Below are 12,919 nucleotides of genomic sequence, written 5' to 3'. Positions count from 1 at the left end.
GTGTCTGTGAGTGTAGTAAGATGGATGCCAGACAGAGGAGAAGAGGTGGGCTAATCTCTAGGGTTGTATCTTCTCCAGAGTGTTTCTCTAGTGAATTGTGGATGCTCTTTCTGGCTTCTCTTATTTAAGTCAGATAGTGCCAAGGAACTGATCATTTTAGTTTCTAGTATTGATGGACAAAAGTAGTCTTAGCTTTTCTTTATGGGAATGGATTATTCTGTAGAATAGAGTGACAGTTGTCATTCTGGTCAGGAGGTACATCTTTTTGTTGAGTGCAGGGATCACATACACTTAGGGATTTCATCTCCCTAATAAAGCGGCCATGAATCAATTGTGTGTCTTGAGTTAAGCCACACATGTATGCACACATGCATGCATATGCACACCCAATGGAATACTCTTTTTAAAGGATTTTAAAATTTTATTTGTTACTATTATTTTAATTTGCTATAGGGCCTGTGCATTCACCAGAGAGAGAAAAGGGAGAGAGAGAGAAAAGGAAAGTTGAGAAAGCAAGCTGCTAGGTCTGGACTCAAATTGCAGTTGGCCATGTGGAAGTTCAGTGTCTTAACCACCACGCCACCTGCTGGCCCCAATAATTTTTGTTTGTTTGTTTGTTTTAGTGATTTTTGCTATAGGGTGTGTGTGCTCGCCAGAGAGACAGAGACAGAGAGACAGAAAGCGAAAAGTCATCCCCCAGGGATTTGGGGCACACAGCACACACAACGTGACATGAGTTTTAAGCCACTGGATTTGAGACTCAGACCGTGGTGGGCTACATATGAGTCCAGCGACATAACCATTATGCCATCTGCTAGTCTTCCCAAGAATAATTTTTCAGAGAGTAAATGAACTATTTTTGGAATGCAGGAATGTCTATGGATAATTTTAAAGAAATTTACAGTTATAATTGAGCAGACCTAAAACTACTACTTTGTGATATAAGTGGGTCTTTTAAGACATTGTGCTATAAAGGTTGTAACTGTACAAAAATGAATGTCGCAGCAATACTGAAATATTTATATTTTCACATCATGGCTATTTCAATTTTAGAAAGGAAACACATCCCTAGCTTTGTTTCCTAGGAAGAAGGGAAAGATTAGCTGAAAGGAGTACTACCGTGAGATAATAAGAATGTAGGCATCACTGCATGATTGTGACGAACTGACGGACCTCACTCTGCCTTTCCTTAAAACATAAAACATAAGCCTAACGTCCCCATCAGTTGAAGATTCTTATTTGATAGGGCAGACATTTTTCATCAAGTATTTATTGGTCGTGTGTGGGGTTTGTGCTGAGAGTTTCTAACTGGAAAGTGAGGGTTTTTGTTTGTTTGTTTGTTTTTATGGTTTTTTGCTATAGGTTATGTATGCTCACTGGAAAGGAGAGAAACAGAGAGAGGGAAAGTGAGAGACTTACCCCCGGGGGGATGACCATGCTGCAATCCCTTCTCCCAGAATTTTGGGCACACATGCACATACACCCGACTTAATTTTCAAGCTGCCAGGCCCAGGATTTGAACCGTAGTTGACTATGTGGGAGTCCAACACCTTAACCACCATGCCACCTGCTGGCCTGAGGTTTTGAATACAGGTGACTGAGAGGTTGATCTCCAGCCTTACCCAGTATTGTCTTCTGATCTGTGTTATATTACAAGTCAACACCCAGAGCCAAGATTTCTTGCAGCTTTTCTCAGAAGTCAGGGATTGAGGATTAAAGCAAATTGCAAATAGCTCTTGAAAAATGAAAGGTAAGGTTGCCAGATACCTTTACCTGGGGCACATGTGAGGAAAAAAAAAAGCATCTCATGTGTATTCTACTTCATTTTCTATCTATGAGCTATTTCTTTTCTCTCTAGAAAAACTGTTCCTGTAAAACTAATATTTGGCAGGGTTTTTCCTCCCAAAGTAAATGAAACCGTTTCTTCATTGTACTTTTCCACTGCCTTTCACAAAGCTTTCTTTACCTGTCTGACACTGCAGTGTTTAACAGGAAACGGCTGCTACTCTCTTATGAATCCCCAATCCCCAAACTCCATTACATCCCGAGAGGGTTTGCTGTACAAAGTCTACAGGGATTTACATCAAGCCTTCAGTCTTCTTCTGTTGTCTGTTTTGTACCCACAGAGTTGAGGTAGCAAATGTGTTTCTGAGTAGCTTGTTTTATTAAGACCCATTTGCAAACTTTTATCATGGAAACATGTTAAATATTGCATTCATTTTGGTGTGGAGGTATATATGCTTTCCACATTTTCTCTCTCTTCTATGTTGCCTAAGGACATTGTTGCAAGAATACAGTCTTTATTACATATTGTATTCTAGTTATCTCAGTATTTCCCATTAGATTATAAATTGTTAGAGAATAGACAATGCACACCCAGCACTTTGTGGACACCAAGGAAATATTTGCCAAATTTAAGTTAATACTATCCTTTTATGTTGTATATTTTAAGTTTTAACAATTTCTTTAATCAAAGTTCTATAGTATTGGGCTGATTTTTAAATTCAGCTGTAGAAAAAAAATTATCATAGGAATTAAGAACATGTGTTTTCATTTTTATGTCTTATTTTAAGTATCACAAAATCCTAAACTGTTCTGTTCCTGTTATGGTCAGTAATACTGAAATGAACAGACAAGATCCAGACTGAGACAGCATCTTGATTCATGCATTTGGTGGTTTTTTTTTTTTTTTTTCCTTTGGCAAAAATTTGCCTTGGGACAGGAAGGGCTTTGGAGTTGTTTGAAAGAAGTCAGTGAGCTCTGCACATTGGCGGACAGCTCTTTAATGGGTCTGACTCATCTACTGATCAGGTTTGGAGGTAAACAGAGAAGAACATACTGCTTGAGGGCTGTGCTGTCCTGGTCACGTGGAAGGCTTGTTTGGTTCTGCACAACTTTGTAAGAAGATCATCATGGCAAATTGTTTTGAAAGTCCATTTTGATATCAGTTATTTCTATCTTCTGTCCAATTTTGCAAGCAAAATGAAATCTGATTTCCAACAAAAAATGCAAGGCATAATGCTTTGAGGCTGCTAGATGCATGTACAACTTTTTATAGTGAATTTTGAACCTGAAACAGTAAAAAATTTGCATTAAAAAGATTAAACTTGCTTGCAAAGCAGTTAGTTTATGAGGGTTTCAGTCTCGGCTTTATAAAACAAGGCTTTTTAATGATGTCACTCTTCCAATTGCAGGATGCTGGAATCTGGTATCTATTCCACAAGGAACCTACTGGGGAATCCAGTGGACTTCAGTTCTTAGCAAAACCGGAACTCACCCCATTGGGTATATTTTATAACAACAGAGTCCATTCAAGTTTTAAGGTAGGTTCCTAAGTTTTAACCATGAGTATATACGTGATTTACAGGGCAAAGAGGGGATTGCTGTCACCTTTCCCTAGTCTGTTTGGTGCTGTTGTAACACAGTAGCACAGACTGCACAATTTATAATAGACAGAAATTTAATTGACTTACAGTTCTGGAGGCTAAAAAGTCATGGTTGATGGGCCATTGTCTGGCGAGGGTCTTCTTGCTGCATTGTTAATGTGGTGAAAGGGCGAAGAGAAAGCAGTAGAGTGTAAGCGATCAAACCTGTAGGCTTTTATAATCGGCGTTAATCCATTCACGAGGGTGGCGCTCTTGTGACCTAAACACCTCCTGTGAGTCCCCACCTTCCAACACGTACTTTGAGGATTTTCAACACATGCTTTTTGGGAGATAGATTCAAACTATAGTAGATTACAATGAAGAAATGTCCGTTTTTGGTAGAGCTTGTCATCAGAGAAAGTAAATTGTGATTTGAAAACTGCAGACACCCTCCTGTGCTCGGGACATATTCCTAGCATCCCGCTTATACACGCACAGGTGTGTGGAGTACCCTGTAACGTACTCCGAATATTGGAAATGGCCTCACCGTGTGCATCATCCGCTCTTTCATTCCTCCCTCCCTTCCTCTCACCTTCTCTCCATCTTTAATGTCCTGTGTGTTTTTAGGGATGCACGTTCCATAAAATACACTTCTAGTGCATCGCTCTAGTCTTCTTTCTGTTCAGTGACTGGTAGTGGCCTAGTGGGCATTTAATACTAATTATGTAAATAGGGAAATATGGCTCAAGGATGCCTGACCTAATTTAAAATGCTACAGATCAAGTAACGCAAAGGCCACTTAGGAGCTCCAGTGTCTATGGTATTTGGCCCTCACCCCCAACTCCCCTGGTGATGAGAACATTTGGTTTATTTTGTGCCTACAAGACATTTTAGTATTACATTACTACATACTACACACACACACACACACATAGTCTGAATATTATATATATACATATAAAGTCTGAATCTTTTTCCCTGATGTGATCCTCATCAATATTCAATTAATATGTACTTCCTTTTTATAATGCTCAGAGGATTCTTTAAAAATCTAAATGTGTTAAAATTTGAAGAGCATAGAATCAATTGACGAAACTTAAGAGGAAAAATCTTTACACAGAAGTATGAATTTTTGTGAGCTGAGTAATTGATTAAGGCTAATCATGATTGACAGTAGCATTCCCACGTAGATATCCTCAAATTTAAAAAATTGTAAGTAGTGTAAAATAAACCTCATCCTAATTGATTTTTAAATGTTATTTGCCATGATGACACATAGTAAGCTACTCTATTAATTATCAGAATGTTACATCTAATTACATGAATGGAGGGTAGGTTTTTGATGTATTATGTTTGGGAATGGTTATCTAGAATAATATTTTATTACCAAAGGATCTTTTTTTTTTTTTTTTTTTTTTTTTTTTGGGGGGTTTTTTTTTTATTGGCTACATGGCTGACCTCATGGTTCAAGGTCTGGACCTGGTGGCTTGAGAAACACCCAAGATATGTATGTCCAAAGTCCAACAGGATAGAGAAATGGAAGAGAAGGGATTTTGGTGTGACCATTCTTATGGGGTGCCTTCTCCTGTCCCTTTCTGTCTGTCTCTTTCAGTCAAGCACACATACCCTCTTGCAAACTAACAAACAAAATTGGTTATTTCTAAGGCTCTTTGTGATATCCACTGCTCAAATTCTTTTTTGTTTTGGAGAGGTTTTTTGCTATAGGGCGCATGCACTCGCCAGACAGACAGAGAGAGACATAGAGACAGAAAACGAGAAATCACCCCCCAGGGGGGATGGTCACGCTGCAATCCCTTCTCCTCCATTCTCCTCTCGGGATCTTGGGCACGCATGCACACGCGCCCAGTGTGAGTTTTAAGCCACTGGGTCCGGGACGCGAACCGTGGTCGACTACATGGGAGTCCAGCGACATAGCCATTACGCTAACTGCTGGTTCTCATTACCAAAGGATCTTGAACCACTGGAGTCCTCAATAAACACCTGGTCCCCTTGGGATCCCTTGTAAGCACATATATATACACCTCTACCTCAATGGTTGTGACCTCCAAAACCTGTATACCATTCAGGTTGGTCATGTTCATCTGACTACCCTCCAAGTACCATTTGAATGTCTCATGGACACAAAGAAAGCATGTTCAATCCAGGCATAGTGGTGTGCACCTTTAATCCCAGCTACTCAAGAAGGTTGAGGCAGGAGGATTGTGAGTTTGAGTCTAGCCTAGATTATATACTGAGATTACGTCTCTTGAAAAGAAAAGAAAAAAGTTGAACTAAACTCCTTAGTTTTAGGTCCAGACCTATTCCTATATGTCCATTTCAATGATTGAAACCACTAGTCTACCTAGATTCCTAAACCAAAATACAGCCATTTTAATTGCTTTTGTCACCTCCAGATATTACTACTAAGTGATAGCAGTTCTCCCTATTAAAGAATTCTCACTCTGGATTTCTGTTACTACTGCTTCAAATTCAGGTCATCTTTCTTTCTCTTCTGAATTACAAAAATCATTGTAATGTCTGTTTTCTTGGCTTGCAGTAGTCAGCTCTGTGATCTGATGTTCGATCCTCATTAGCATTTCTCCCCAGTATATTCTCGTTAGTCCGTCCAGGACTGTTTTCACATGTTCCATACTGTCTCGTCTCCAGACTTCTGTGCAGACCATACCCTTGAGGAATTTTCTCTATATTCTCTAGCTGCTCCCCGCCCACCCCTGCCCTGCACCCTAGCCCGTTCTTTTACGTGCTTAATTCCTCCCCATTCATCAGGTTTCAGCTTTAGGAGATTCCTTCCTTTAGGAGACATCCTCTGGGGGCCAGCAGGTGGTATGGTAGTCAAGGTGCTGGATTCTCACATGGCCAACCGTGGTTCTAATCCCGAACCCAGTGGCTTAAAACTCACACTGGGCGTGTGTGTTCACATCCCCAAAATCCCAAGAGGAGAATATAAGAAAAAGGATTGTAGCAGGCCGTCCCTCCTTGGAGGTGATTTCTCGCTTTCCCTTTCTCTGTCTCTGGTGAGTGCATGCACCCTATGACAAAAACCCATTAAAAAAGAAAAGAAAGAAAAAGAAAAGAAAAGAGCAATATCCTCTGAATCTTCTCATTCCCAGTCTTGAAAAAAGCCTCATGTAGGTGTCTTTTTTTGCTGCCATAGCATCATTTACATCCTTTATCATATGCTTTTCAAGTTGGATTGAGATTGCTTATTTGCTTACAAGTCTTGCTGCTAGCTTTCGTCATGGTAACAGCAAGGATCGTCTTTTTCTTGTTCATTAATGTGTCATGTGTCGTGCCTGCCAGGAGGTAAGCACTAGATAAGTATTGGTTGAATGAATGAATGAGTACAAGTGTAGGATATCTAGAAAAGTACTTTTCCCAATACCTGTACGTGATTGTTTATTCCTTCTCCCCCATCCCTTTTATTTAGTGGAAGTAATAAACCAAAACTTATTTGGATGAATTTGTGTGTGTGTGTGTGTGTGTGTGTGTGTGTGTCTGTAGATGGGTTGATATAACTTTGGATTTATACTCATTTCAGTCCATTATTATGTCTTTCAGGCTGGCTTATTTATTGACAAAGGTGTCAAAACAACCAACTCCAGTGCTGCCGACCCTAGGGAGTACCTGTGTTTGGACAATAGTGCAAGGTAGAACTGGTTCTTTAAAGTCACTCAAGTCATGTCTTGCTGAAGCCAAACTTTCTGAGACAGGCACATGGTACTATTTTCTGTGCTAACATATTAAAAATGGAGTTTTACAGCTTCATCGAAGGGTTTTAGAAGGATATTTCTTCTGTTCTAGGTTCTCTGACTGGCTTTTCATCTTATTGAAATGCCAAAGAAGTTGATGCTGTTCTCTTTTGCACAGTTGTAGTAGATGACAGAAATGCTGAAAGCAAATGAAAAAGAAAAGATAATGAAAAAGGTGCCAAATTTGTCCTAGATTATGATTTACTGAAAAGAAATTAAGAGGCTGACCCCTGTGGTCTAGCGGTTAAGGAAACCAGATCCCACATAACTGACCATATTTTGAATCCAACCCTGGCACCTTCAAAAACACTCTGATACCTATGCACATGTGCCCAAAGTCTTGATGGTGTAGAGAAATGGAGGAAAAAGGATTGCAGTGCGACCATGCCCCATTAGGGGCTGCTTTCTCCCTCTTTCTCTGTCAGTTGAAAAATAAAGAAAGAATAAGAAATAAACTTTTTAAAAAAGCAAGGTAAACTAGAATGCTTCAGTCTTTCTCTTGAAAACCATGCACATAGAGTTTGTTCTTAAATAAATGTTCTCTGGTTAAAAGAGAACATCATGGAGCCAGTAAGTATCATGGTGGTTAAGGTGCTAGACTCCTATTTGGCTGACTGTGGTTCAAGACCTGGACCAGGCAGCTTGCAAATTACACAGGGCATGTGTGCTTGTGTGCCCAGAATCCCAGGAGGATGGAGAAGGGATTGTGGCATGGCTGTGCCCTGTGTGGAGTGATTTGTCACTTTCCTTCTCATTCTCTCTGTCTCTCTCAGGAGAGCGCACACACCCTGTGGCAAAAACCTAAAAAAAAGAGAGCAAGAACATTGCACTGAATTTATTTCAAAGGGAACTATTCCCCCATTTTAATGATAAAACTGGTTCTGGATCAGTCATTTGTTAGCTCTGATTTACCTCGTAGTCTACAATCCTCTGTCTTATAACCACAAATCATGGTTGGTATGTGGACCAGAATTTTATCAAAGCTGTTTTACATGTCACTGCACGTGAGCCAAAATAAATACAGTGTCATGAATAGAAATAAAGTGTTTTGGGAAAGGTGGCACTGAAGGACATATTGAATAGAAGCCGTGTACATATTACTTTTCTATACTTTAAGTTGATTGACCAGTGTGTGAGCTTGCAAGGGTGTTAGAGTTATAGACTGTGTTCACAGATACTTAGGAAAAGAATGCCAGGCCTGCTTTCATAAGGGAGTGTAGTAGTAATTGCACTGTAAGTTGTGAGTCTGACTTCAGTATGAGGCAGGATCCTCACAGCACATTAGTAAGGCATGAGGTCAGAAGAAAACTGGAAATGTCACTGGTAAAATTACTCACCAGGATTTCTCAAATGTCCAGTTGAGCCTGAAATATTTTAAAGCAGTGATCAGCATTTGAGAAATCCAAAAACTGTTGGATTTATTTAAATAAAAACACAAGGTATCAGATACTTAATTGCAAATCAGTGTATGAAATGGAACAGTAGAGGTAAACCTGAGAAAACGAACATATAGATGATAACAAATTAAAAACCGAGAAGAGAATATTAGCTGACAAAATAAATCTATACTAGAAAGTCACTGCTACTTTTTTAATGTTAAAGAGTTTTTAGAGACCAGCACATGGCATAGCAGTTATGTCACTGGACTCCTACATGGCCAACCATGGTTCGAGTCTCAGACCTGGTGACTTAAAAATCATGCCAGGCACTTGTGCAAGCATATCCAAGATCCTGGGAGAAGGGAGTGATTACTCACTTTCCCTCTCACTGTCTCTGTCTCTCTCTTGGCGAGCACACACACCTAAAGGCAAAAACCTTTAAAAAAAAAAAAGTTTATTATGGTTGGTAGAATTATGAATGTGTATAGGTTGAACATTCTTAATCCAAAAAATCCAAAGTGAAAGGCTTCAAAATCTGAAACTTCTGCACCACCAACCTGGTATCTTAAGTGAAGTGGGCCACAGTCAGAAGGCTTAAAAATAAACATATTGTATAAAATTATCTTCAGGATATGTGTATAAGGTGTTTACGAAACATAAACGAATTTTGTCTTTAGATTTGTGTCTAATCCCCAGGGTATCTCATGTATTTGCAAATTCCAAAATCTGAAATACTTCTAGTCCCAAGCATTTTGAATAAGGAACATACAGTGTGTACTTCACTAAGCTACAATTGCTAGAAAAATCCTTAAGCACATAGCTCCCTGCCTTAAAAATTTTATACGCACACACACGTGTATCTCTATGTGTATAAGTATAAAAATAAATGAACATATTCAAGAAGTCATTTATATTTTAGACTTGACAGTAAAACATTTTACCCATAATGGCTTAAGTTTTTACCAGAAATGTGTCTATGATACAATGAAAATAGCACCCTTCCCTCTGCTCCCCATTAATTCTTACCAGTTTACAAATGCATACATATCGGTGAGGAGTTAGACTCCATTTGGAAGTTGCTGTTGAAAACAGCTGACCTTAGAAGAGGAACACGATACTTTGCAGCTTGTGTATATGTTTGAGATTGTATACACTGATGTATAGAATATGCCCACATAGAGTCATGGATTCAAACATGAGTAAAAATGATAAAACTAACAATTGAATAGAGAACCAGAACCAGCCCATGAAGTTAGCACCAGACTCATGGATGCAGAAGATACTCCTTCTGTGTGTCAAAGAGGAAGTTGACTCGACAGTTAATCAGATGGGCTTTCCTTTTGTCTTCAAGATACACAATTACAGGAATCCAACATTGGGAAATGTTTGCTCAAAAAAAGCTCTGGTTTGGATTTGGAAAATTTCATCTAAAAGGATGAAAAAGCATTAGGACCAGCTTGTACCTTTAAAGCAGGGAACAATTGAGAGGGTTTGAGAAGTGTCCTGCAAGTTCATAGATGATGAACATTTAGGAAAATTAACTTTTGGGTCGTCGGGGAAGTCTTGACACATTTATGCATAGAAAAACAGGAAAATGCATTATGACTTCCCCGGTGACCTAATACATGGTTTTATATTCAAGTAGGAAAGAAGATGAAAGTAAAGGGTATCATGACAAGTGGTCAATAATTGAGTTATCTGGATAATAACTTCAAAAAAGACGAAATAGCTATAGCAGAGAATCAGCTGTTGCTTTAGAATTGTTTTCTTTTGGACTTTCTTTTAGAACATTGTGTAGTTTGCTTTCTAGAACTCTCCCATTTGCTTGATATTGTGTAATGACTGTGAAGCCATTTGGCAGTAACTGATTCTAGGAGAGTGGCTATTGGTTTGGAGTCAGACTTTTTACTTCCTAGGTCAGAGGTCGTCAAGTAAAGGAATCTGGGCCATATAATCTAAGGGTGAATATAACACTTTTTATCTCCATTACTTCTGCCCCCAGGCTGCACCAACACCATCTGCCTGAAAAACATAAAGAACACCTAGATTGGTGGTCTCCTCCTAGTCCATTCTCTACAATGCACTCTCCAAATTGCAGCCAGTGCCATCCACCACATTTCCCTGGTTCTATGCTTCCATTCCATTGAGTCCCTGTCACATTTTGAAAGAGGAACCGATCCTTACTTGGCACTTGCCCATCTCTTATGTCCTGTCTCCCTGCTTTTCCTCCTGCCAGCTTGCTTGTCGCTCTTCAGCATGCTAAGCTCACTCATCCCTACAGACATCTGCACTTGCTGTTTCGTACATACACATGTAGTGGGCACCTACTGTGTGCCAACAACCGTGGTAGTAACAGAATGCCATTTCCTGACTGTGAGGTTGAACATCTCAGCCTATTCAACTTGTTTTTGAAATGCTGTCTAGTTTTATTACGCCTCCTAGCTTTGTAAGATTTAAGTGACTTTTTTTGATGGCCCCACGAGATAGTTGAAGTTATTATAGTGGATTGTTTTTGACAATGACCTTTTCATTGAATTTCTTTGAAGTGTTTTAGAGGGAAGAGGAAGAAGAGGTAAAATTTATTCTTTATAATAGATTAGTTAAAGTCTATTTAATTAACTAATTAATTAATTTTTTAGAGAGAGATTTTTGCCATAGGGTACATGTGTTTGCCAGAGAGACAGAGACAGAGAGACAAAAGCAAGAAATCACCCCCCAGGAGGGATGGCTGTGTCATAATCTCCTCTCCTCCATTCTCCTCTTGGGATTTTGGTCCCACATGCACATGCCTGATGTGAGTTTTAAGTTGCCAGATCTGGGACTCGAACTGCAGTCGACTATGTGGGAGTCTAGCATTGTAACCATTACGCAGGTCCCCAAAATGTCTTTTATTAAATGTAGGTATTTTCTGGGACCAGCAGTTGGCATAATGGCTACATCACTGCACTCCCATGTAGTCGATCATGGTTCGAGTCCCAGACCCGGTGGCTTAAACTCATGCCAGGCGTGTGTGCGTGTGTGCCTAAGATCCCGAGAGGAGAATGGAGGAGAAGGGATTGTGGTGTGGCCATTACCCCTGGGGAGGTGACTTCTTGCTTGTCTCTCTGTCTCTGTCTTTCTAGCGAGCGCACATGCCCTACAGCAAAAACCTAAAAAAGAAAAAGAAAAAAGAAAAGTGTAGGCATTTTCAAGATCTTGTACTGTTCTATCTCTGTTTATACCATTTAACTAGCACACAACTCAAATAATACTACAGCAGGTAGACGTTGGAATGTGTGATTAATTTTACCCATTAAGGGTAATATCATGTAGTATTAGAATTTGCCAGATTTGCTGGTATGAGTTGTTTTATTTTGTTTTGATGATTTTTGTGCGTGTAAGGTTCTCGAGTCCATACTATGAGGGGAGGGTCTTCAAAAAGTTCATGGAAAATGCTCATCAAAAAGCCAAGGATGGCTTTTTAAATTTTTGCATAGGAGCCGGCAGGTGTCATGGTGCTTAAGGTGCTGGACTCCCACAAGGCCGACTATAGTTCAAGTCCCAGGCCTAGGAGCTTGCTTTCTTGCTTTCCCTTTCTCCCTCTCTTTGGTCAAATTAAATAATTGTAATAATAACAAATGGAATTAAATAATAAATAATTATTTTTAAAAATTTTTAAAAGTTTTTTCATCAATATAAAATTCTGCCTTAATTATATTTTTCCTTGAGTTTTCTGAAGCCCCTTCTTAAAAGTTGAAAAAGAAAGGTTAAAAAAAACACTAAGAAAATATTACAGCAGTTCTCTGAAAACTGTGTAGAAATAAATATAGGGTTTTGTTCTTTTAGTACTCAAAATGCAAACAATTGTGTCTTAAAGTTTTGGGGGGGGTCAGATTTAAATCTGCTTTTCAGCACTTAGGCTTACAGTCATAAATAGCTATCAGTAGCTAATTTCTGTTGCCTTTTAATTACCTAATAAAAACTTCCTTTTATCTTGGTCCCCCCAGATTTCGGCCTCATCAAGATGCAGACCCTGAAAAGCCCCGTGTTGCTGCTATAATTGACAGGCTCATTGCTTTTAAAAATAATGATAATGGTGCTTGGGTGAGAGGAGGCGACATTATCGTTCAGAACTCAGCGTAGGTATCCTCTGCAAACTTATTATCTGACGATGCTGATGTGTTTATTTTTAAGACTATTAAAAAAAAATAAACCAGTAGAATGAAAGTACAGTCGTGGTTTCCGGAATCATATTATTGTTATTATTACTGGGCAGACAAGCTCTGAGGAAGTACGCTAGAGTTAACAGACTGCAAATGTTTGGAAATGTCTCATTCTGGTGCTTTTATTGGAACTGAGCTTGTCTGGTGACATGAGAGCTTTTTGATGAGATTGAACAGAAGTGGAAGATTTAACTTTATATAAC

The 12,919-nt window shown here is 39.2% G+C and overlaps 1 protein-coding gene across 1 annotated transcript in view; it reads left to right on the top strand.

Annotated features, from left to right (window-relative positions):
• CEMIP2 (cell migration inducing hyaluronidase 2) overlaps positions 1 to 12,919 on the top strand; it is a 93,678-nt gene that overhangs the window by 46,028 nt on the left and 34,731 nt on the right. Inside the window, 3 exon segments of the mRNA XM_027773434.1 lie at positions 3,195 to 3,323; positions 6,945 to 7,033; positions 12,501 to 12,632. Of these exon segments, the coding sequence (XP_027629235.1) occupies positions 3,195 to 3,323; positions 6,945 to 7,033; positions 12,501 to 12,632 (350 nt within the window).

Source organism: Tupaia chinensis, unplaced genomic scaffold, assembly GCF_000334495.1.
Source record: "Tupaia chinensis unplaced genomic scaffold, TupChi_1.0 Scaffold000354_1, whole genome shotgun sequence".
Taxonomy (NCBI): Eukaryota; Metazoa; Chordata; class Mammalia; order Scandentia; family Tupaiidae; genus Tupaia; species Tupaia belangeri.
This window is presented reverse-complemented; position numbering and strand designations above follow the sequence as displayed.